This window comes from Neltuma alba, unplaced genomic scaffold, assembly GCF_004799145.2.
Source record: "Neltuma alba isolate B1F8T4 unplaced genomic scaffold, ASM479914v2 tig00010342_pilon, whole genome shotgun sequence".
Taxonomy (NCBI): Eukaryota; Viridiplantae; Streptophyta; class Magnoliopsida; order Fabales; family Fabaceae; genus Neltuma; species Neltuma alba.
In genome coordinates, this window is record NW_021635252.1 from 338,957 (window position 1) to 363,435 (window position 24,479).

Below are 24,479 nucleotides of genomic sequence, written 5' to 3' on the forward strand. Positions count from 1 at the left end.
GAAAAACACCAATTCACAATAAAGGGTTTAATGACTTTTTACTATTCTCTTCATCCTCATGCTGTAATTTACATCCATATAGGTGTCCGCTTGATTTCATTCTCCCAATTAAAAGATCTTTGATTGCAACTATAAAAAAATAGAATATTTTTAATACTTTTTAATATTTGTTATGTCCTTTAATCATCACTGAACCTGGCCTGTTTAAATGTTTTTCCTTTTTTATTTTGAATCCAAAAAAGAGCCCAAAGTAATCTATGTGATTCAACTAAATCCCTTTACAAGCTGTGCACAATAAATTCGGCACCTTTTCTCTTTCATGTCTTTCGGCTAATGGTTAAACAAACAAGCGGCGGTTTATTTAGGGACAACTTCATCTTATCTTCGACAAAAATCAACCAGTCATCCATACATACTTATATATGTATACACATATTGCCAGCAATATACATATATATAATAAATTTGTTAATTATATATCATGAATGATATTACCTCTCATCTTTATTATAAAATCTAATTAGAGATTCAATTTGAACCAAGTAAAAGACCTCAACCTGTTTTTTCTATATTTATTTACTTCTCCCAGAATAGTCCTTATGGTAAAAATACATGATTAATGAAAATATTATAAGAAACACAACTTACTTATTATATATAACTAGGTTAACTAATTTTTTTAACATTCACAAATTAATTATTTAACTCTTATATTAATAACACTCATTTATTACAAGTGCACAAATTAACCGATTTTTTTTTAATATTCGCAAAGTTATTTATTTATATGCAGCGTTAAATGTTGAAAACTACTGTTTCTCCACTTTCAAAGAATAGGAGCTGAAGGTGAAGCTTAAATCCAACCCTACAAATTACTTCTATCCAAAATTTTACACTCTACAAAATGTGATGCTCTTACATTGCATGATGCATACTGTTTAATTTTTATTATGCAATTCCAATCTGGCCAAGCACTGTGGCTTGTACGTCACGGAAAAGAAATACGCGAATCTGCAGAATCTGCATCTCTTATTTGAACCCAAAAAATGGAGGTAAAAAAAGTCAATTCTTTACTTCCTTCTTCAATAGCATAGCACTGCATTGCGCCATTATCTTTGATGCCCTGGTAATGGAATCAGTCATGTAGAAATTCTCAACTGCAGTTCCAAAAGGAGCCTTCAAATTCATTTTCCCGGTGGCTTCAGGTTTCAGAGAAGCTGGGAAAACAGCAGGCTCTCTCTCATCCATGTGCACAAGGTTTGGCGCCACAGTTCTAATTCGAGAGTGAACGGCTCCGATAGTGTCATAGGGCAATCTCACTCCTGCAACCTCAGACAGAGCCCTAATTATCTTCCAATCATCTCTGGCATCACCAACTGTTGGAACTGCAGGCAATGTCTGTTGAGCGCATCCTTCAGTATTCTCATATGTCCCTTCCTTCTCACTGAAGGCTGCAGCCGGCAGGATGACATTAGCGCGATAAACACTTCTGTCCCCATGGTGACCTTGATACACAACAAAAGCATCATTTGGGATCTTGTCTAAGTTTATATCATCAGCACCCATCAAATACACGAATTTCGCAGACTCGATGCTGTTGTCAGACTGTGGCACAAGCCCAAGGTCCAGTGCAGCAGCCTGGGCAGCGTGGAGAAGCAGTACATTAAGGCCGTTCCAATCAGGTCTGACAACCTTCGCCTTTTCTGCAATAGTATTGACGGCGGCAAATATTGCATCCTTGTCATTCCTCTCGAAAACCCCAGCACCCACAATGATGGCAGGGTTTTTAGAATTTGAAATAGTGGCGAAAAATGGATGTCGACCCTCAGCAATTTCGACTAGTATTTGGGGGTCGCTACCAAGATGCTGATGATCATAGTTGAAATCAGTAGCAGGCCCAATGTACCCAACCTTAGCCTGGGAAGCTCTCACTGTCTTGTGTATTCTGGCATTAACCATAGCAGCTTCTACCCGTGGCTGCAAATTTGGCAGCAAATTAACGAGTTTGAATTCTCTTCATTTGAGGCAGGAAAATGGTTTAAGCAAATCTTTGCTGCAGAGTCTATCTAGACATATCAGATTTTTCCCACCAATTGACAATAAACAATAATTCTCAACAAATTCGGAATATGTAACTCAACAATCAGCCCCCAAAAAAAAAAAAGAAGGGGGAAAAAAAAGAAGGAAAAAAAACGAATACCTGGGTTCCAACCAATAGGAAAACATCTGCTTTCTCAAGACCAGCGATGCTTGAATTCATAAGATACCCTGACCGTAAATCAGCATTGGTATTTACACCTATTCCTTCACACCACACACTATTTGATCCCATTTTGTTCAAGAAATCTTTTAGCGCCATCATAGACTCAGCATCAGAAAGTTTGCCAGCAACCCCAACAACTTCTTCTGCTTTAACTTGGTGGATGATCTCTGCAACCACGGCAAGGGCATCACGCCAGCTTACAGCCTTAAAACGCCCATCAGGACTACGAACCATTGGGTCATTTAATCTCTGCCTCTTCAAACCATCGTAACAAAAGCGGGTCTTATCTGAAATCCATTCTTCATTTATGTCCTGCAATGAGCAAACAGACTTAGGGACGGCAGATAAAGATAAAATTCACAAGTTTTCACCCATACTCCATGTGATTCCTGGTACACTGTTCTTCAGGGTGGGGGATGTTCTGTATTTTATTTCGCAATTAACAGCATAAAGTAAAATACGAAAGTTCAAAGAACTTCACTTACACCAGCAAAAAATAAGATATGAACTAATCATACACTTCTCCAAAAGAAAATACAGTTCAAATGAAAAAGACGAAAAACCTGACAGAGGTAAGAAAGGGGCTAAAACCAAAGAAATATGGACAGCTAGACAGAAATTTTAAGAATCTGCACCTCATTTAACCGAGGTAAAATGCGCATAACTTCTGGCCCTCTGCTATCGATTCGAATGTTGGATCCAACAGCATCAGTAACATCAATGCTCTCTGTTCCTTTCAGCTCCCAATTACGAGCTTTAAATGCAAAAGGCTTTGAAGTAAGAGCTCCCACAGGACAGATATCTATCACATTTCCAGAAAGTTCACTAGACATAAGTTTTTCAACATATGTTCCAATCTCCTCTCCACTGCCACGGCCTAGCATGCCAAGATCCTGAACTCCTGCAACCTCCGTTGCAAACCTAACACACCTATTGGATAAAAGAGATGTTCTATCAGAGTTTTGTAAAGCTCACAAATAAAATAAATTTACATGACTAAATAAAGACAAGACTGACTGTGCTTCTCATTGCTGGAGGATAATAGGGACAGAGCATTCCAACACATTGGACAAGGTATAGCTTAAAGCTAGCAAAAAGAGACAATCAAACAAGATAATTATCCATCACTCTGTTCTAAAGAAAACTATAATATATAAAGCCAAAAGGACTGAAAAAGAATCACACATCCCAAAATTGTTTCCAATAACTTGACCGAAGGCTAAAAGTTAAAAATAGTTAGATATATCCCCTAAATTTCACAACAAAACACATAATATCTAATATCTAATCAAACTTCTTAACGAAACGAGAGGAGGATGAAAACAAATAAAATAAATGACAGATTTCTAGATATGAAAAAGCATGATAAAAACATCAAAAAGATGTTTTAAAATGATGTTCATGGTTCTGGAACCATCAGAAATCTCATAACAACAAATCTCTTTAGCAATAACAAATACATCAGTTTGAATCTCGCATAAAGCCTTGAAACCTAGTGTTAGCAAAAAATCATAAATAATTAAATAGACATGCTAACTTAGCTCACTCTAGTTATGATCCTTTTTGCACCTTAGATCACCCCCCCAACCCTTGTTGCATGGAGGTGGAAGTTAATGATAGGAGGAGAAGCTCTGAATTTATTTGATGTAATTGCTTTTGGCATTTCCAAAAATAAGAACTTCACTATGATGTCACCCTCAAAAAATTAAGGTATGTAATTATGCTGACCCCTGACCCCCTGTTCGTTGTGGGATTTCACAGCCCAAATACCAGATACTCTTAACATGTAAAATGGAAGTTTTAACACTTCCAAGTTTAAAGTTTTGACATTTTCAATACAAGAAATTACTCCCCCCGTTTCAAAATATAAGATAAACTTTGTTCGAAGAGATTGGTCTCTTTAATAAGATAACATTCACCTTTATCTAAACATTTAATGCGTCGTTCCAATTTTACCGCTAATATAAATTATATTTCCTCTTTGATTCATTTATTGCATCTTTAACTTATTCTCTTGTTAATAAAGGCATATTTGGGGGAAAAAAATACATGCCTTACATATTTATTGTTTTAAACTGATTTTACCTAATTTCTTGATAAATGTAAATAGATAAAGTTTATTTTATATTTTGAACCCAAGGGAGTAATAAGTTGTAAAATAACTGTCTTTTTCAAAAAGCAGAAAAAAAAGGAAGGAAAAAAACTCAAATTTGATAAAGGCATAAGCTTATTATTAGATCCGTCCCCTTCCCTTCTAAACTGTATAAAGAATCATTACAATCCCTCCCCTCCCTTCCATTGAACCAAAAACACCGTAAAATAATCCAGACGAACCAGTATAATTATAAGGCATCCCTGCTTCCATTATATAGAAAGTCAATAGAGTTTTGTAATTTGGTATAATCATATCATAAATGCATAAAAATATAGGAACTAAACCCAGCACTGACCTTGTACATTGAATACACCGAGTCATCACAGTCTTCACCAGAGGACCAAGGTTTTTATCCACCACAGATCTCTTCATTTCAGTGAACCGACCACGATCAGAGCCAAATGCCATTGATTGATCTTGTAGATCACATTCTCCACCCTGATCACAAATTGGACAGTCCAATGGATGATTCATTAAAAGAAATTCCATCACCCCTTCGCGAGCCTTCTTTGCCAGAGGTGTATCAGTCTTAATCTTCATACCTAATAGTAAAATTAAGAACCGATTAGAAACCAATTAAAGCCAAATCAAATTTGAATTTAAAAATTATAAGCTATCATGAAATCATCAGAGCTTCCCCCCCCCCCCTTCTAATATCTCTAAATTAAAAAGGGAAAAGTAAACCATAACAACCGTGTAATGAAGAAAGAAATAAAACCAATTGAGGGCAGATCAGCATATGATTTGGGGGGAAAAAAGATGACGCGCGCATGCGCCTAGCGGCGTCCGTCTATTAAATAAACGAAGCACAACAAACAGAATAATGATTTCTACATACAGAAATGTTAGCTCAACGTCTGATGGGTTAAATTCAAACCTAAATGCTTAGAAAAAAGGATCCCTGCTTCCCTGCTGTCAATAGCGCTTGCAATGTACAGATAAACTACAAGGCCGCACTCCCCTAAGATAAAGTATACGAATTAAGGCTACAGAGCAAGTACTATACTCAACCGAATGATTAACAGGATGAAATACTAATGACTTGGAAATCGATATTAACTCTCACAATCACCCTGATCATACCAAAAAGTCAAACATTTCATCAACTTATCTGACTCGTCAGGGGTAACAAAATCAACCCAAAAACAAATAAAGTAATAAAATCAACCGAAACAAGACAAAGTTAAAGCTAATAAAGATTGGGAACAAGGCCAAAATTCAGAAAAATATGGGGGGAAAACTAACCAGGAAGAGCAGGCATGGCGCAAGAAGCAACAGGCTTTGGAGACTTCTCTACTTCGACAAGACACATACGGCAGTTCCCGGCGATCGATAGCCGACTGTGATAGCAAAACCGTGGAATATCAACACCCGCAGCCTCACATGCCTGCAGAACAGTCATACCCTTGGGGATTTTGACCGGGTACCCATCAACAAAGACCTCAATGGCGTCATCTGGACTGGGGAAGTGGATTCTAGCTCCGGCGACCGGAGTTCGGGGCGGAAGATCGGCCGGAGCCTGTTCAGGTTGGGCTTGAGCAGCCGCAGCTTCTGGCTTCCGAAGCTCCGGCTTCGTAACTATGGTTCGAAGGAGCAGGTTCCCAGGATTCTGGGAACCCAGGATCTTTGAGGCGGGTCGCACAACCTTGGAAGCTAACGTCCCCAACCTCATTTTCTGCGCGCCTCAATCTCCCTCTTTCAAATCTTTACCTCCTCGAATGTCAAATTTGACGCTTCAAGATTTCTGATCACACTATCACCGTTTTCCCCCCAAAATCTTTAAGATGTTGGCTTTCTGAGATTGAAGAAAAACAGAGATTGCAGAGATACCGAAATTAACAGTCCCTTGCTACCCCATCGATGGATATTCCGGCCTGTACCTGGCTCTGCTTCGAAGTTGTTGATGTTTTTGGTTGAACATAACACGAGTTGCAGTGAGGCCTCAAATAAACAAAATTTTGCGTATGGTTTCAGCAGCCTACAGATTTTTTGCCCCTTCGAACATTTTGGAAGAAGGCTCATTAACCGACTTACACTTGGTGAATATAAAGTTTACACGTCAGCATGAAAATCAAAAAATATAAAGCTTACACGCACAGTTAATACGAGGATCCGACGACTTGTTGAATAATGCTTGTAATTTTGATTGTAATTATCATAATTTATCCTATAATTCTAAATATATCAATGACTTATTCATTAAAATTAAAAATATAAATTAAGTTAGTTATTTATAATAAATATGTTAATTTTTTCAAAATACTCACCCAATCATATACACTAAAACTGATATTATGGATAAAACCCCTTATAGTAAAAATAGTTTGAAAAAAAAAATATAAATTTTAGAGACAGAATACGTTAAAATCTTACAGCTAATTTTTACATTTAAGAGAACAAAGAGCATCTCAAATTTCCGGATTTCAATTTCTTTTTTTTTTTTAAAAAAAAGAACTAAAACTACTGAGAATTTTCTGCTTGTGATAAACAATTCTGTTATGTACAGCTACAACTGCATAAGAATAAACACCGATCACAATTTCTGCTTTTTTTTTTTTTAATTTTCCCTGAGACCACATTCGAGCCAGTTTGGTTATCAAAGGCGCAGAAGACAGGATCTTGTGTATATCTTTCAAGAACTTGACTATCTTAGTAGCTAGGTGAATATTATACCTTATAGGAGTAATCCTTGAAATTCACTGATTATTAGTAATCCCTTATGCAGAGCAAGGTTCCTTTTCCCATAGCTGAGGTGTAGCATGTTTTTGCTTCTTGTTTTTTTTTTTGGCACAACAATTTTAGACATGCAGTTGAGTTCACCCACAAACCCAAAGCAGGGCCCTTGTTCGGTCACACACAACTTTGTTACCTGTCAGTTATACTTTGCACTTTTGGGTACCCTTGATTTACCTAGGCCATTAACTGAGATAAAGCATTAATCACCTTGGAATTAACTCCAAATTCTGTACTTTACCTAAGTATGGGATGCTTTCCCAGTGCCACTATGATCTTGGGGATCAAATTCACTCTTTTTGGGTCCTGTTTGGCAAAGTGGAAGAGTTTCCCTATAAACACGTTTCACGTAAATCGAGACAAAACTCTTCTTATATACTTGTTTTGTATTTCGCAAATCATTATTGAAAAGCTACTTATAGTACCTGTTTGGGAGGGTTTAAGAAATTCCCTATAAGCACATTTCACGTAAGTCGAGACAAAACTCATCTCACATACTTGCTCGTATTCCGTAAATTATTATTGAAAGTTTATTTATAAGCTATTTATAAGCTGTTCCAAACGACCCATAAGCTGTTCCAAACAGGCCCTTGCTGAGCTTGTCCAATCCTTCAACCGTTGTTGCAATTTGCCAAGAATGACAAGAAGAAGATCCAAAACAGATAGTTCTTGTATATAGGCATGGCCAAAAAATATGATGCAATGACTCTTGATCGCACAACCGAAAACACAGGGATGTAACAGGGCGATGCTTCTTAAAAATATGACTCATTTGTCCACGATTCTGCATAGTTGTCTAGCCACCAATATTTGATTCATTTGATGGTTTTTCAAGTTTGAGTATACAAAAGGTCCTTTTTAACAAAGCGCATTTTCCTTCTGGGAGTTCTAACTTCTAAGCAAGAAGTCCATGCATGTTGGAAGCTGACCATAATGAGTTGATTAAGGTTGACCTGGAAGTCTGAGAGCAACTTTGCATTAATTAGAAGCAGTTCCCATTTTTTTCCCTTCCAAATTTATTTATAAGGAGGCAGAGGAATTTATTAAGAAAAAGGAGAGAATTTCTACATTCACCAATGATGGAAGCGACAGTTTCAAAATAAATGCTACTATTAAAGAATTTTTCTTGACGTGTATTCCCCCTCCTTATTTTTATAAACAACAATCACCATTCTTTCCTTATACCTAAATATAAACACTAGCAAGTTCTGTTAAATTGTTGTAGCAAATTTTTTATTTTATCCCGATCAAAAAAATATTTTTAATAATTAATCTATTTATTTTTCATTTCCCAAAACATTATTTTCTAAATAATAAATATTCTGAAAATTATTAATTTAATCTCACTCCATCACATATAATATTTTTTTCATAATTCTCTTTATTATAACAATTTTCTTATTTTTTTATACTCCCTCATAAATAAAGATATTTTTAAAGAAATTTTTTTTAAATTTTCACATATTTATTGTTTTTAACCAATTTAGCCTAACTTTTTAATTTATGTGATTTAGCCTAAAGTTATTTATTAAAAAAGACGAGGAAGTAGCATTTAGACTCAAGGCCTCATTGTTAAACCTTCACGAACTCACCACTGAAATCAGATCAGCCAGTTAAAAGTTTCTAAATATATCGCAATTTCTCTTACCATGGTCGCACAAGAGTAGTAACATTACACATACATTTTGATCATTCCTCAAGTTGCATTTAAATGCCCCGCCATCTTTGGAATAGAAATACGCCCCTTTTCCACATTATCTGTCCGTTCCTCTACTCCCTTCAAGCGTTGTTCTGCTCTTAATTTCAACGTGTTCACAAATGAATCTGGCATTCGTGATTCAAATTGAGACAATAAGAAACTAGGCTAAAATTTATACACGTACCATAATAGGCAGTTACATCGCAACAGGGGCAAAGGAAAAGACTGACGTATCTTAAGACCCTCCTCAAGTTTTTGTTATTCCTCCAGTTCTAGGGAGCTATGCCCTGCTCTGCAAGTTGTGGTAATGACGGCATTCTTACATAGAATTCACATGCACAAGGATGCAGCTCAAATAATTCACATCCTTGAAAAATTCAAATCTAGAAAATTTGACAGTCAAATAACCCCTACTTGATTCAGCCCTAGTCCTCAAATTTTCTGGGCAGGTCTCCCAATCCCCCCCCCCCCAAAAAAAAAAATCAATCCCTCTTCATGGCTTTGGTGATAAAAGCTCTAGTGATTACTATTGCAACGTATGCTAAGATTGTAATGGTGATACCCCCAAACAAAACAAGGCGGTCATAACCCGCATCTTGGATAGTGTACACTTGAATCCCAATTGTGTTCCAATTGCTTTCTGTCCAGACTGGGTCCACAACTCCCATCTCGTCAGATGAATTCGGGGGCAAAACATTCCATACTCCTGATTCATATTTTAATCGCGTTGAATATGCTGGGACATATCTGCAAGGATTACCAATACTTTTTTAATCCGATCAATGCCCATTGGTAGATGGCAGTTCATGATAACGCAGAGATTAAAAAGAGAACAAAAAGATTTTCTAACTTCATATGCAGGATAGATATAACCAATAAGGGAATTAAAAATACACATTAACAAATAGGCTGACCACAGCACCATCACCAATCTCCTGTCATTGAGGATCATAAGTTGCATCAATAAGTATAAAGAAGCAAAATACCTGGTTGTAGAGGCAACACAAACACCCTTCCCGTCAGTCTCTGCTTTAATACAAACTTCATCCCTACTCTTGCAATCTTCTTGACAACCGGTGCTACCATTTTCATTTGAAATAGAGGTTTTGTCAGATAAAAAATTCCAGATAAACCTGGGAACATCGTTAATGTATCCTGGATAGGGGGTAGATGAAGGTTCATCCACGACAACACCAACATAATGGCTAGGACAGGCTGATGAAGGTGAGATATAGCTCTTCACTAATTCACAAGAAAGGCCAGGATCACAGGTTAATAAGCAACCAATAAGTTCTTCGACAAGTGACGCATTTACATTTATAGCAGTTAAAGCTGAATCTCTCGCATCTTCCTTTTCACTAGCAAGAATGTACAGAGTTCGGGCAACAAGAGAAGCAGCTGCAACAATAGCTGATGAATTTACGTTCGCTGCATAAATCAATCAAATGAAAAGACTTGAGTCATGGATATGTGGTGAAAATCATGAGAAAGAAAATTAAAAAAAAAAAACAACCAATATTATAGTCCAGCTCACATATATCATCAAGGTGACTATGGTAGAACTTGTTGGCAAAGACAGCATCAAAATCTTCCACGACAATCCCCGAGATTGCAGGATTCTACTAAAACGAAAAGGCAACACACAAAAGGCAATTGACTTTAGAAAAAGCAACCACTTGACACAAGTATTTAGCAATATTTACCAGTTCAAATGGCGTAAGAGTAAAGTAAAACTAAATAAAATTGGTTTCATAAATTAATGCAAGTCACTATAATTTAAGCTACAAATAAGCGGGCAAAGGGCACTTCTCATATGCACTCATTTAGGGAACTGAAGCCAGCACTTCGTACATAATAAAGGCATTCTGGCAATTAATACAAATACTGATTTTGTTGTGAAGACAAAGTGAAGTTGTGAAACCACTGATTTTGTTTGAATCCGTTGAAATCAATTTATTAACCTTCCTCTGAGTTAAATCTGATTTAGCCGTGGAGAATTGAAGAACCATTCTCTTCAGAGGACCAAGCTGTCACTGCCGAAGGGGAATTGATGAAACAGGAGTCAGAGCTGTCAGCCATCATCTGTGCAAGAGTTGTCGCCGTCCTCCATAGTCCTCACCCAAGTCACCATTATCATCCATCATCCTTATCTTAGTCCTTGCTGTGGTCGTCTTCATCATCCTTAGTGTAGATTCAAGGGGGTAAAATGGTCAAACTAGCGATTCTCAGGAAAGTGGAACCGGGTTCCATGGGTCTGGGCAACAAAGTCAGTTCCATCAAATTTGATGGACCCACCTCCCACATACCAAGGACAGAATAATGGGTCCCATTTCCCTCCAATTCACTGCCACCCAATGGGACATTAAAGGTCCAAGAGATCATCTTAGCTTTGGAATTCAACAATCACTAAGGCCCTATTAGGTCTCTTCACAGGAAATGAATTCCATTTTAAAATTATCAGTTTAAATCACCTTTTTCATTACCTTCCATTTCTCAGACTGTAAGCGATATTAAATTCAATAATGTGAATCACCATGATATGATGATACTTTTAATAATACAGTTGGTATACAAGTAACATTGTCCATATGATCCTTTGACATAAGATTACTGCCGCCTGACATTTTGATGCAGTTGCACTGTGCCCAGTTAGCAGTCCACCGTGTAATATAGAATAGATCTAATAACACTCAGACAATGTCAACCAACCATCTTTAAACAGGAGCATCTTCATGCTGAGTGAAGTTTGCTGGTGGAAGGCCAATCTTGTCCGCTTATACCCCTTTAGATTTTTTTTTTTTTGTTGGAAATCTTTTACTATTAGGGGGGATAAGACTATCATGTTCATAGATTAGGAGGTTAAGTTATTGGAATTACCACCTTAAGAAAGCGGCAATTGAGCCTAAAAAGTTCCTTAAAATCAAAGCCACGAGAAAACTAAACACTAGGGTCAATTGCAATAGGCATGAACACAAAAGGTACTGTCACAAAAAGCTACTAGAAAGGGAGATATGGAGGTAAAGCCAATTTTGCACAATCTAGGACTAAATATGGTGCAAATAGAAACAAGGTGACTGTTGGGGGAAAGCAGTGTCCACAAACTTAGAATCATCAGTATCACTTCATCCTTCTCTTCTGTTTTTACAAATCTTAACATAAAACACCTCCTCCAAAAATTGTCATTCATATAATGGTGTCTTTGGATAATAACGTTCTTATAGGCAAACTAATAGCGGGAAAAAAAGTATCAAACACCTTTTTCAAAAATGTCATGAAGGATGATGGAGGTATCCCAGGATTGGAGTCACTTGGAGAAGCGATCTTAATGTTCTCAGACGGCAATGACTCTTGTGCATGCCTCAAGGCAGCCAATGTCTCATTTGTAGCAGAAGATACCTGCATTGATATGCTATTAGTAATCAGTAAATTTGGCAATATCCTCTATATGAAGCAATTTAAAGAGAAAAATCAGATACCATCTTATTCTTCACATGCATTATATATCAGATGAAGTCATATGGTTAATTATATTGTTTGGCTAGAGGGGCAGCAGGTGGAAGGAACAGAAGGTAAATAAAATTACATGTTTTGAACAGATGAACCACACAAGAACTCAATCCTGAACTATCACTGCAATTCACATCAAGATTCCAGGTTTTACTTGCTCACATTGCATCACAATTCATGTTTTCCATGAAGCAGCAGCAAAATTTGCAAAATAATTGCCATCCCTAACTGGCTATAGAGAATTGAAGTCAAAAATAGCAAAAGTATGAACTATGAAGAAAGTCAGATGCATTGTAATTTCAGCATCATTTAGAAGAGGCATGGATGTACACAAATAGACCAATGAAGACCTCACCCCTGATGTATGAGCAAAAAATCTATGACCACCTTCACTGAAACCCTTTCCAACAGAACCAATTTCAATAACCTGTTAATGTCGCCCAAAAAACCAAGAGTCAGCTAATTAATTAATCACATATACATGAAAACAATGATGAAGTCACAAAAATAATGAGAAAAGAACATCTTACTTTTTTATTTTACAATTAGGAGATGTTATGGGAGTAGAACCCAGACCATGATGGAATTCAAAAAAGCAAAGTTTAATGCCAAACGGGCATTTATAAGGATTCTATTTATTAACTTATAGGTGGGACACAATCACTCTTCAAGACAAACCTGATAGTCATAAACAAGAGCAGAAAAATACCGTCTCAATTTGTGAGTTATTAAGCCCATGGACAGCATCTGAATGCGTGTCAAGCTCAAGCAAAAATCTTCGACTTCCAAGGTAACCCCATGCCTCGCCAGTAAAAACTGCAAAAACAAGCTGCATTTGGGGTTAAGAAAGTATTAGCAACAAAGCTTTGAAAAGTATTAATGGTATGAAGGTAAAATAAATGGTCCTTTTCTATTGACAATATATATATATATATGCTTGAAAATGCAACCCAAGATCATTGTTGGATGACTCAGATTAACAAGTATATCAGATATTACCACTTGCCATCACAAAGGGGCAGAAAAATATTCCAACCACCAATTCAATTCCATGAAGAATAATCCCAGAAAAAATTACAACAAAAACAAGGACAAAGGAGTAAGGATAAGGTTTCAGGTATTTGGATATGGCCTTCATAAAGATGCCAGTATAATCAAGTATTTTAAAACAGCAGCCAGACGAAGCATAAATAGCCATTATAAAATGCACTTCCATTTTCCACAGACCTAAATACAAGCATTTATATGGTCCAAAGTATTTTATTTGCATGCTCAGCATAAGGTATGACAGCAATAAAAAGCTACCAATTGCTGAAGTTTGTTACACTCAAATCATAAAAGCTCAAAAGGATGATCAATCAAATCTCCCACAAATCTAGACAGAACAGTGATAATAATATATGGACCTATCTGTTTGTTTCCTAGGAAAATAGACATCTTAGTAAAATGTTTTCACAAATTTTTTTCCTGAAATACAAGAAAAAGAAGTTCTAACTGTTGAAGAATTTTGAATTCAACTCCCCATCCCTAGTCCACTGATCCTCCCCCTTCTAATGCTAGTCAGTTTCCTCCTTGTTGACAAATCTCTGGATATGCTAATCTTCCATTCTTCCTCAAAACAACATTTCTGAAATCTTATCTAAGCTTCCTCCTGAAGAATATACTCTTTCTGATCCTAATGTCCCCAAAAAGCCTTCATATCCCAAATTCTTAGTCCCCCCTTCACAAACATCAGCTTCATAAATTTATAACCATCACCAACCTATAACAGAACGCTCTTTCTACCAAGATTTAACATTTTAAGGAAAGAATGATGCTGCAGTAAAGAAATGATCAGACACACGATGAGAAGAATGTCTTTGATCAAATCCCGAAAGAAATCCTCTCAAATAAAGCCACTTGGAGCTAGCTAAAATGACAAGGATATGATAGGGTGTGGATAGAAGTCAAGTATTCAAACCCTCCTAATTTAACCCAAAAAAGGGAGCAAATTGAGTGCAAAGTCCAAAAAAGGGCGTAATATGTGAGAGGGAATGTATTTTTACCTGGTGAATGTACAGCTCAACTAATGTATCCAAATTTTATAGGTGAATGTATTTTTCACACCAGCCAAGTTGTAAATTAAAAAAGTGCAATAAATTATGAATTTCTCCTTCAGAAATTTACAACTCAACTGGTGTATTCAAGATTTTCTAATGTGTAAGTAAATGTGTTTTTTACAGTAGTTGAGCGATAAATTAAATAAGTGTGATGATTTATCAGTCTTCCTCCCAAATCTACAAGTCTTCATTCAAAAATTTACAGCTAATGCGCATTCACTGATAAATTACAGATACATCAGTTAAGTTGTAAATTTCTAGAGGATTTGAAAATCTTAAATAATGACTAGTAAATTGTGTGTAAAGATTAGTAATTAATAATATTTAAATTATTAAATATTAAAGCATTAAGATTTCAATTAGATATTATTAAAGCAAATATAATATTTTTAATTACTTAGCAATGTTGCCGGCAATGGTATTTGATAATCACCCAGTAGTCGGTCAAAGTGGCTGGTTAAAAGGGCATTTTCATCTTTACAAGGATAAGATATATCATTAGTCCCTTCGCATTTATTTGTAATTTTTAGGACTTAATTGGTATTAATTATCTTATGGGATACTTATTTGCAATTTTTGAAGGGCTATTTCCATAACTCCTCTGTGAACTAACTATCAAAAGAACAGATGTTTAATGGAGGGGCGACACTGCACCACCTGATAGTTTAGGATACAATGCCCCTGAGAGAATAGTTTAAGGGCACAAATGCCCTTTAGCCCTCTAATAAAAAATTTCCTAAATATATTTTAAATTAAAAATCGACAATAAGCATGATCTAAAGCATCAGTGTGGTTACATTTGCAATGACATATGTGAGCGGGTTGCAGAAAATATATACTTTCAAATAACATTCTTTTATCTTTTTATGAATAATTGATGTAAAACTTAGACATTTAGAAAAACACTGCCGCAAGAAATTTTCTTTCAGAAGAAAACAAACACACATATAGAAGTTAGTTTTTCTAAGGAAATCAACGATCATAAAACAAACAGAAACATAACTGACAAGAAAGATTTTACCCTAAAAATTCCTTACAAGGAAAACCCATAACATATAGGGAAAATCTGAAGTTCATCAAGCTCAATGACAACAGAAAAATTAAGTAACAGAATAAGCAGCATAATTCACCTGTTTAGTAAGGTCACCAAGACCATTCACATGCGAGAGAGCATCAACCGCTGCCAGCAATGCAATCAAGCCCTGCAAAAAGTTGGTACATCACATTATTGATTTAGGAATTATTAAAGATTATAAACTATAAAACTCCATTTATAGTTGCATTTTTGGACCATACATAAATAAACTAAGTTCAGCAACTAATTCACAAATACTTGCACTTACAGAAATAGGAGACTCTGCCCCAAGGCTCTTGTCCCGAAAAAATGAAGCAGAATCCATTGATGCCATTGTCAGTATTATGGGTTTAGAATGGTCAAAGGATGAAATGTTGATTGGTGGAAGTGATGACCAGACACTGCCTTTCATATGAAACATACAAAAAGTTAAAATTAAGGAAGGGGTGAACTAGCATGGAAGGGGTCAGGTCATTGAAATATTCTATATAAAGCTTCTAGACATTCTACCATATGAAAGACATTATGCTTAATCTCATCTGCTTTGATGACAATATCTTTTTATTCAATTGTGGATACTATTTCTTCAGACTCAAATAACTCAGTGTTTCGAGTACATAAACTCCAAGTTCTTTATTGTTGCAACTAAGATCTTATTGCAGAACATCCACACATCTGAGGAGAAAACAAGAAAGAAAGAAAGAAAGAAAAGGATGAGACAATCAATTAGCAACACTGTCAAGTCTCTTTGCCTTTAAATATTCCATGTGTAAGCAATATTCCAGCACAAGTCATTATATTGCAAATTAGAACTCCAGATGTCATGCTTTGAGCAAGTACCAAGCTTGTTTCTAGCTAATAATCCTGAATATGGGATATTCTTAGCCTAGTTTATATTTTCTTTAATGTTTAGCCGATCCATCAGGAACCATGTCTATGTCTAGCGACCAGAGCACATGTGTGTTTTCTTCTGAGTTTGTTTTTCCTTGCATGTTACTTCATTTAGGATTATTCTTTACCCTCCATTGCCAGGCTTTCATTGACAAATTATTTCATTTGAAAAAAGCTTTACAAATGGACAAGCAGCCTTAGGCGTAAGTTACCAAAATGATGGCCCTAATCCAAAAATATATATCACAACCACATTCGCAAGTTAACAAGAAAGCATAGGATAGAGTAGATTCTAAAAACTTCACCTGTATCCACCTAAAGGAAGGCAAGTCGCTTCTTTCAAACAAGACTCTGAACCATGATTTCCAGATTTCGTTACCTAAACAAAATTACCAGAATAACAAAATTCAATCATTTGTAGTTTTCCTATATGTGCTAGAGGAAAACACCTCTAAAGAATCTGGATATACCTGCATCACCAGATCAAACTCAGCCACATTAGCTGTATAACCTTTCCTGTTGTTCTCATTCTTAGTTGCAACCTGTATGAACAGGTAAAAGAGAACCAAACTTGTTAAATAAAAAATTCTTATAATAGCCCAGGAATATCAGCATTAATTAAATAATTAGGTGAAATATCAATGCAGATGATATGACCCAAAATGTATACACATTGTTCAGCAGCCTAGAAAAATTAACCCAACACTTAAGAAATCCCAAAATCAACAATTTAAAGGAAAACAAAGGTCAAAGATGACCACAGCAAGTATTTGATTTCATCATCAAACACAATCACAGTATCACACTAATGCAATTGAACACTTTTCAAACATTATACCCCTAATAATAGTTTAACTGAAGCCACGACTCTTTTGGCATTCAAGATCTCAAGTGGACAAGAACTTGCCGATCTTTTAGAGTTTGTAACGCCTACAATCATGAGCTGCTAAGTAAACTACAACAGAGAAAATATTAGAAGAACTAGCTTAAATATCTTTTACCATCTAAACATTTATATTTGTGACAAAGTTTGGCTCACTTGGTTTCTAAGGACCCACAAGGACCATGGCAGAAGGACTAGCTTAAATATCTTTTACCATCTGAACATTTATATTTGCGAGGAAGTTTGGCTAACTTGGTTTCTAAGGACCAACAAGGACCATGGCAAACCCTGTCGCTTAAATAAATGCTTAGAAAAGCATTTATAGATCATTTACCAACAAGCTTCTCACATTAACAATGAAACTTGAACCCACACTTTCGAGGGATATGGACCTAGTCCATGCAATCTAAACATTTTAAACATTAGTGAAGGCCCAAGAATGCAATGGAACTACAGCACGAACCCACACTTGACATTTCTTAGGGTTTGGAAGATGGATAGATCACGAACTACAAAAGTATCACTACTCCACCGCCATATATAAAATGTAACTTGACTATAGAATGTTAAAATGCGGATCCTTGACTGCTTAAATAAATAGCCTTCAATACCATGTGTAGGAACCCCCTCCCCTCAACATGGTTCCAAACAGTAAATATCTTAAGGGAAACAAAATCATTTCCAAAATAAGACTGAACACTGTATCAAATTGGAACAAACTGAAGTTATTAGACCATCAGCAGTACCACACTATAAAATAATAAGTGACTCAGCCTTACCTCATGAAGAGTCTCGGTGCTACCATCTGAGAGTAGGAAAACAGGAAAATTGTAGGATTTCCACATGATACCAGAACCCTGAAGAAGTTGAGCGGGGAAAATAAAATGAATGGACAATTATAAATGACTCATTGAATCATTGTGCTGTTTCAGGACCACATTAGCATCAGCAGATATCCAGCTTAGATAGTCTGTATTCCAAGCATAAACATTGAAAAAGTAATCCGGAATAAATTTGTGTCATCCACAAGTGTTTTATTTAAGATAAAAAATTTATTTTGCTTATTTTACAACAGAGCCACCTGATTTACCAGAATGTGCTAGAAAAAATCATAAAGAAGAACTTGAAGATCAAGACCTCTTTCACAACCAGAGTACAAGCTAATGTCAAGTTGTGCATTGTGATACAAATATGCAAGTCTGGATAAAAAGTCTTATCGTACAGTTGGATTCCATTGATGTCCAGTGTTATGGTAAGGAGCAAATTCAACTTGTGGAAACTTTAGTTCTGGAGAGAATCCTACAAGTGACAAAATAAAAACTATTATAAGCAACTTACCATTGCTTCATCATATTGAATGAGTAAAAAGAAAGTTAATTACCTTTCAACTTATTCTGCACTCCAGCTCCTGACTCAACAAGCACACCCGCAACCTTACTTGCAAAGCTTGAATCACCAGATATTCTGAAAGAGAAATTCATGCTCAACAAATGGGCATAATTTCATAAATGGTAGATGAATATACGCTTTTTTCTTTTTAAAAAAAGGGGGATAACAAAAACTACTCAAACACAACCATGCAAGGAATTTCTTTGGATGGCAGAAAATATCTTCCACGACTTTATTTTGAAATTCCTAACAGAAAATTTAAAATATCATTGATCAATCCACATAAGATAGCCTTGAGTCAAAGATATCAACAACTATTGATTTTACAGGGCAATAAGCAGTTATTGAACCCCAATAATTAGCTTATCCAGAATATTCTTTCCAAGAAAGTCATTGATCTTAAATTTCAAGAATTCACTTCTATTTTTTGTTAAAGAGGTCGGAGTTGAGAGGAATATTCAGTAGTCTAAGTTTTTCAAGTATAAATAATATAATTAGTCTCTAGGCTCTTCAAATATACTATATTTAAAAGGACCAACAAGAACTATCTTATACATGGTGCGGGGTGCATAAGATTATAACAAACACAAACAATGTCCAAAATAAAAGAGAAAGAAAATGACAAATTGAAAAGGAAAAGCTAGTTTGCAGCTCATGAAGATATACTCCCATGACACACCAATCAAGGATGTCATCAGATAGCACAATTTAGATCGAAGAATAGGAAATACAAGGCATGAAAAGGAAAAGTTCCACAGTGGATCTATATCAAAATATGATATACATGCCTTGTTAAGAGACTTTCAAACTCATCCAATGACACCAATATAGCAGATGACTTTGATAGCTGATTAGCATTTTTGAATGTCACTATCGGGGCAACAACCTTGTCTCGTCCAGGATCTAAGCAATACAGTAAGGGAAGAAGAATGCACCAGATTGTTATCACAATGACATCTAATTGTATTAAGCATTGCAGATAATGTACGAAATAAGAGAAGTTTCAGCGGAGACTCACTGGAACAACCAATAGGTCCAGAAAGACTTAGTAACCGCACACAAGGATATCCATCAACTACCTTGTACATAGACTTCTGAAGATCAGGAACTGATTCCATGGAGTTAGATTGCCCTGAATTGTACCAGAAATGGAACAGGACATATCAGCAAATTATATTACAGAACTTTAAAGAAATAGAAGAGAAAGCAGATAACTAGCTGTTTCATAATAAAAATTACTCATGCTGGGCTAAGCATTAAAAGTGAGAAGGCAGTCATTTTGTAATTAGGCAAAGGAAACAAGCATTCCACATGATCAATTGAAGTTAGTTATGAGGAGATTTGATACTAGACGCTCCAGTATACTGAGTCACAAATGGTTGGCCGAAAAAGAAAATACTGAGTCACAAATGGAATAGTTGAACTATTTTTTTCTCTCTAATCTCCATACCTCTTCTTCTCTACCCATCACCATTTTCAAATCCTAACAACGGTACTAAAGGGGGCAATTCACGGATCTATGGTGGAAGCAACCAGATGCTAGCGTCAATAATAGACATAGAACAATGATGGAAGAGTGCAATGGAAAAGCATGAAGCTCAGCAGGGGAACAAATTGGAGGTGTTAGCAGACAAGGATGTTCAAATCAAGAATCAGATCAACAACTTGCAAGAGATGCTAAAAGGCCTTTCACTATTGGACACCATACTAATGCGTGAACAGAGACAAGTACTATTAGTACATAAGTCAAGAAAATTAGCCACATCTATATCAAAATTTAAAGGAATTGTACGAACAAAAGCATAGAAGTTTAATCGCACTTAGGATCACATTCATTAGTAAAAGAACGAACTCTAGAATGCTATCGTTAGACACAGTTTAAACAGTTTGTTATAAAGCTTCAACTGTTATCATTATGCTCAAAGTCCACAGTGGCTTTATCCTTCTACAATCAAATAATATGAGCTACAATAACTTTAAAATAAGGATATGAGCGAGGAGTTTTGCGACTGCATTAGTGAGCCTAATGGTCCGAAGCGCGAAAAAAATATCGCTCTATGTCTCAGAAACCAAAATCCCGTCTATTAAAAAGAAACTGGAGACGAGGTATAAGAACGTGTAGTTACATTGATAGAAAGACATAGGGAATAAGCCCATAGAAGTGCTAATTTAGAATAACTTCTGCATCTTCCAGCACCTAGACCAGGTTTCTGCTCAAATATCGTTACGCCAATTTTTACTCAGGGTTAAAAGTATAATAGGAGATTTATCCCAAAAATAAATAAAAAAGCAAGCAGGATTAGAGACCAAATCATTCAAGCAGAATGGCCACTGTAGATTGAATAAGCCAGAAATTGATACCAGAAAAGGACAGGCGGACGCCAAAGCAAAGGAGCAAGCACAGAGACAGAAACGTTGAGGCCATGGCAAGAATCTTTTGATACGGGAAATCCTCGGAAGCCGTAGTCCTAGACCATGGAAGAGTGATTAAGGAAGACTGGGGCACAGGAGGCCCTCCTGCGCGCGGTTTTTCTTCTTCGCCAGTAAACCCAGGGACATTCGCCGCGCTGAGGGCAATTAGACCAAAGCTAACCCAGTGGCTTGGGTTCAGCTTCGACTTTCGAAGTTGAGTTATGGTCGGAAGTCCAAACCATGAGATCCATTTGGTCAACCAAAAGCAAAACATTCTGGCAATAAAAAAAATCATTCTCATAATTTAATAAAAAATTTGATTAGAAATTAACTGATAATTCATATATTTTTAAATGGTTTTGATTTTGATTCTTAAAGTTAAAGTTAAACTCAAACCAAGTTTTTTTCCCAGAAAAATCAAATGGTTATTAAACTATGAGAATTAAAACTAAAATTTAATAATTATAAATACGAACAATAATATATTAATCAGGAAACAAACACAAAACCAAAACACAGTATTCTTCATGTTAAAACTTGTAAAAATTTGTGTGGCTTGGATGTTGTCCTTGGTGCTTGTTTAGATTATTAGTGAAAAGTTGATTTTGTACGAAATAAAAAGATACAAAAGAAATTTTATCTTCTGAAATATAAAAACACTTATTTTAAGGAGGTGTTTGAATATTTTCAGAAAAGTTTTTTAAATTCAGAAAAGTTTTTTATAGACATTTTTTTATGAGATAATCTTCTCTGTATATTTATTTCATATATTATAAAATTATTTCTAAAATTATTGTTTAGTTTCCATCTAAATAGTCTAAGCTAACGTTAATAGTATGAAATTGCAAAAACTTCCTGATGTAGCCAACAAAATTGTAAAAATTTGTTTTCATTTTTTAACATAGTCCTTATATAAAGTAACAACGTGGTTTCAAGATTCATGACCATGAGTGCATCATTTAAAAAAAAAAAAAAAAAAGGAAATCACACATTGAGCGGGACAGGACACTAATTTAAGGGGGGACCGGCGTGAACTAGTGCTAATTAAATTGGAATGTTATAAATTTTAAGAAGAATTATAATAAGGCCTTTAAAACAAATAATTACTAGGAAATTCTAATGACAACCTAAACACTTTGTAATGACACTTATTTTATAACTTTTTTTAGGACCTCATGGTAATTTTTTCTAAATTTTATAATAAATATATAAAATTAAAAAAATTCAACTAAGCTTATAATAAAATTAAATAAAACTTAAAAGTGGAGAATCCCATATGAAAATTGAAAAATTTAACCAAACAGTATTTTTTTCCAACGACAAAGTGGTCTTTTTTTTTTTTTTTACATTGTAATACTACCTCTAATTCTTAATATAAGAGCTACGTGATTAATTTGAGTAAATTAATAAAATTAGTTAAGTTAGCTAGTTGTAATACATAAATGTTGTATTTCTTAAAATATCCTTTCTAATCATGTGTATTTGCTATTTGATAAAATATTTAACATATATAACTGTTACAAAAACTAACTTGGAGAAAATGGATAAATATGAAAAATAAAATGGATTTGGATTTTATACTTATAACCAAATTAAAAATCAAAATAGGTCTTATATTAAAAAATGGAGTTAGTATGTTGTTAAAAATAACTAGTTGTGAAAAAAATATGATGAGATTTCATGTTTAAAATCTTAAGGTAAAATAATATTTTTTTGTTGGAAAAAAATATTTTTCTAAAAACATATTTAATCTTATATTTTATAATACATATAAACAGATTAATTATTTATTAATTACATTTTTATATATTATTTATTATGTTAGCAAAAAAAATATTATTAACAAATTTATTACTCCAAATAAAAATATATTATAAAGTCTATAAATTATATAATTATCATATTAACTTATGTCTTTTTAATAATTTGCGTATATAAAAAGTGTTTCTGATAACAATTATATAAATATTCTCACTTTATTAAAATCACTTTTTCAAAAAAATCTATTCTTCCAAAATTGATTCTAAAAATAACCTTTTTCCTAAAAGCTATTTTTTAACTGTGATTTTATTTTATCCAAACACCCCAAACTTTTATATTAAGGATTAAAGGTAGTATTACAATGTGAAAAAAAAAGACCACATTTTCAAAAGGTAACTTTTTTTTTTACCTTTTCACGACACCATGATTTTGGAGGCCAAAATGAAAACCAAACTATGGTTTTTAGAAATGATTTTAAGGAATACGAAATAAATATGTAGAGAAATTTATTTCAATTTGCAAAAAAATATTTTTAAAAAGTACTTTTGAGGATATCTAAACACTCCCTAAAAAATTTGCCTATTAATGTTGTCTAGCCAAAACCATGATTTGAGGTGAAAAAGTACTTCTTCTTTTTTAATTGCCAAACATCCCAAATTTTAAAAATATTTTTATAATATATGAAGTAAATATATGAAGGAGTTAAAAAGTGATGTTAAAAAGCATCTTTTATAAAAGGAAAAATTATGCACAGGTCCCAAGGAAGATATTTTATTCATCTATGGTCCCACAAAATATCCAAATTATTAGCAGGTCCCAAGAGACCTTAGAGTATTATATTTTAATTGTAAAATGACATCACTACCCTTCAGATTCCCAATTTACATTTTCTCTGCCATTGTGATTGACAATCTTAGCAACAACTATTAACAACATAATAAGAAGGTGTTAATAATCTAAGCAGTATCCGTTGATAACTTATTTTATAGAATCACGTAATCTCCACATAAGAGTAAATTACAACCAAATAGTATAATGCAACAACTTTAATACTGAAATAAAAAGCTTCTTGGAACCATTAAAAATTTTAACTAAACCCAATAGGATTATAGCAAAATTTTAATATGAAAATCCATTGACAACCTCAACAGCGAGTATTAATAACCCAAGGGAAACTGTTGACAACTTAAGTAGTGTCTGTTAACAACTGTCAATGGATTTCTGCATTAAGATTTTGCTATAATCCTACTGGCTTTAGTTAAAGTTCTTAATAGTTTTGAAAAGCTTTTCATTTCACTGTTAAAGTTGTTGCATTATATTATTTAGTTATAATTTACTCTTATATGAAGGTTATGTGATCTTATAAAATAAGTTGATAATATATATTGCTTAGGTTGTCAATACTTTCTCATTGGGTTGTTAATAGTCGCTGTTGAGGTTGTCAATCGCAATGACAGAGAAAATGTGAATTGAAAATTTGAGAAGTAGTTCCGGGTGTTCAACACCCGCTCATCTTGGAATTTTTCGGAACGGGACAAACGAGGAGGGGACAAAAAAAGAAACCGGGACAAGACACGGGACAGGGTCGTCCCGTCCTGATCCCTTTTATTTT

At 34.8% G+C, this 24,479-nt stretch overlaps 2 protein-coding genes across 3 annotated transcripts; both read right to left on the bottom strand.

Annotated features, from left to right (window-relative positions):
* Positions 1–824: 824 nt before the first annotated feature.
* Positions 825–12,427, bottom strand: LOC114755798 (NADH dehydrogenase [ubiquinone] iron-sulfur protein 1, mitochondrial). 2 transcript variants are annotated; one of them, XM_028944672.1, is made up of 8 exons: positions 12,415–12,427; positions 10,857–10,862; positions 7,059–7,062; positions 5,664–6,122; positions 4,714–4,960; positions 2,899–3,193; positions 2,201–2,575; positions 825–1,977 (listed from the first exon to the last, which is right to left on the bottom strand). In XM_028944672.1, the coding sequence occupies exons 4-8, from the start codon at positions 6,088–6,090 to the stop codon at positions 1,063–1,065; spliced, it is 2,259 nt and encodes a 752-aa protein (XP_028800505.1). In that variant the 5' UTR covers positions 6,091–6,122; positions 7,059–7,062; positions 10,857–10,862; positions 12,415–12,427; the 3' UTR covers positions 825–1,062. The 2 variants fall into 2 exon arrangements, with proteins under 2 accessions (XP_028800505.1, XP_028800504.1); XM_028944671.1 differs by lacking the exons at positions 7,059–7,062; positions 10,857–10,862; positions 12,415–12,427 and having other exon boundaries at positions 5,664–6,401.
* On the bottom strand, positions 8,782–21,299 carry LOC114755799 (nicastrin). The gene is made up of 16 exons (XM_028944673.1): positions 21,056–21,299; positions 19,713–19,826; positions 19,483–19,597; positions 18,687–18,769; positions 18,528–18,604; positions 18,085–18,162; positions 16,893–16,964; positions 16,728–16,801; positions 15,800–15,932; positions 15,587–15,658; positions 13,067–13,186; positions 12,713–12,784; positions 12,106–12,246; positions 10,385–10,469; positions 9,837–10,278; positions 8,782–9,597 (listed from the first exon to the last, which is right to left on the bottom strand). Exons 1-16 carry the CDS (start codon positions 21,117–21,119, stop codon positions 9,333–9,335), a joined length of 2,007 nt encoding a protein of 668 aa, XP_028800506.1. The 5' UTR covers positions 21,120–21,299; the 3' UTR covers positions 8,782–9,332.
* Positions 21,300–24,479: the final 3,180 nt, after the last annotated feature.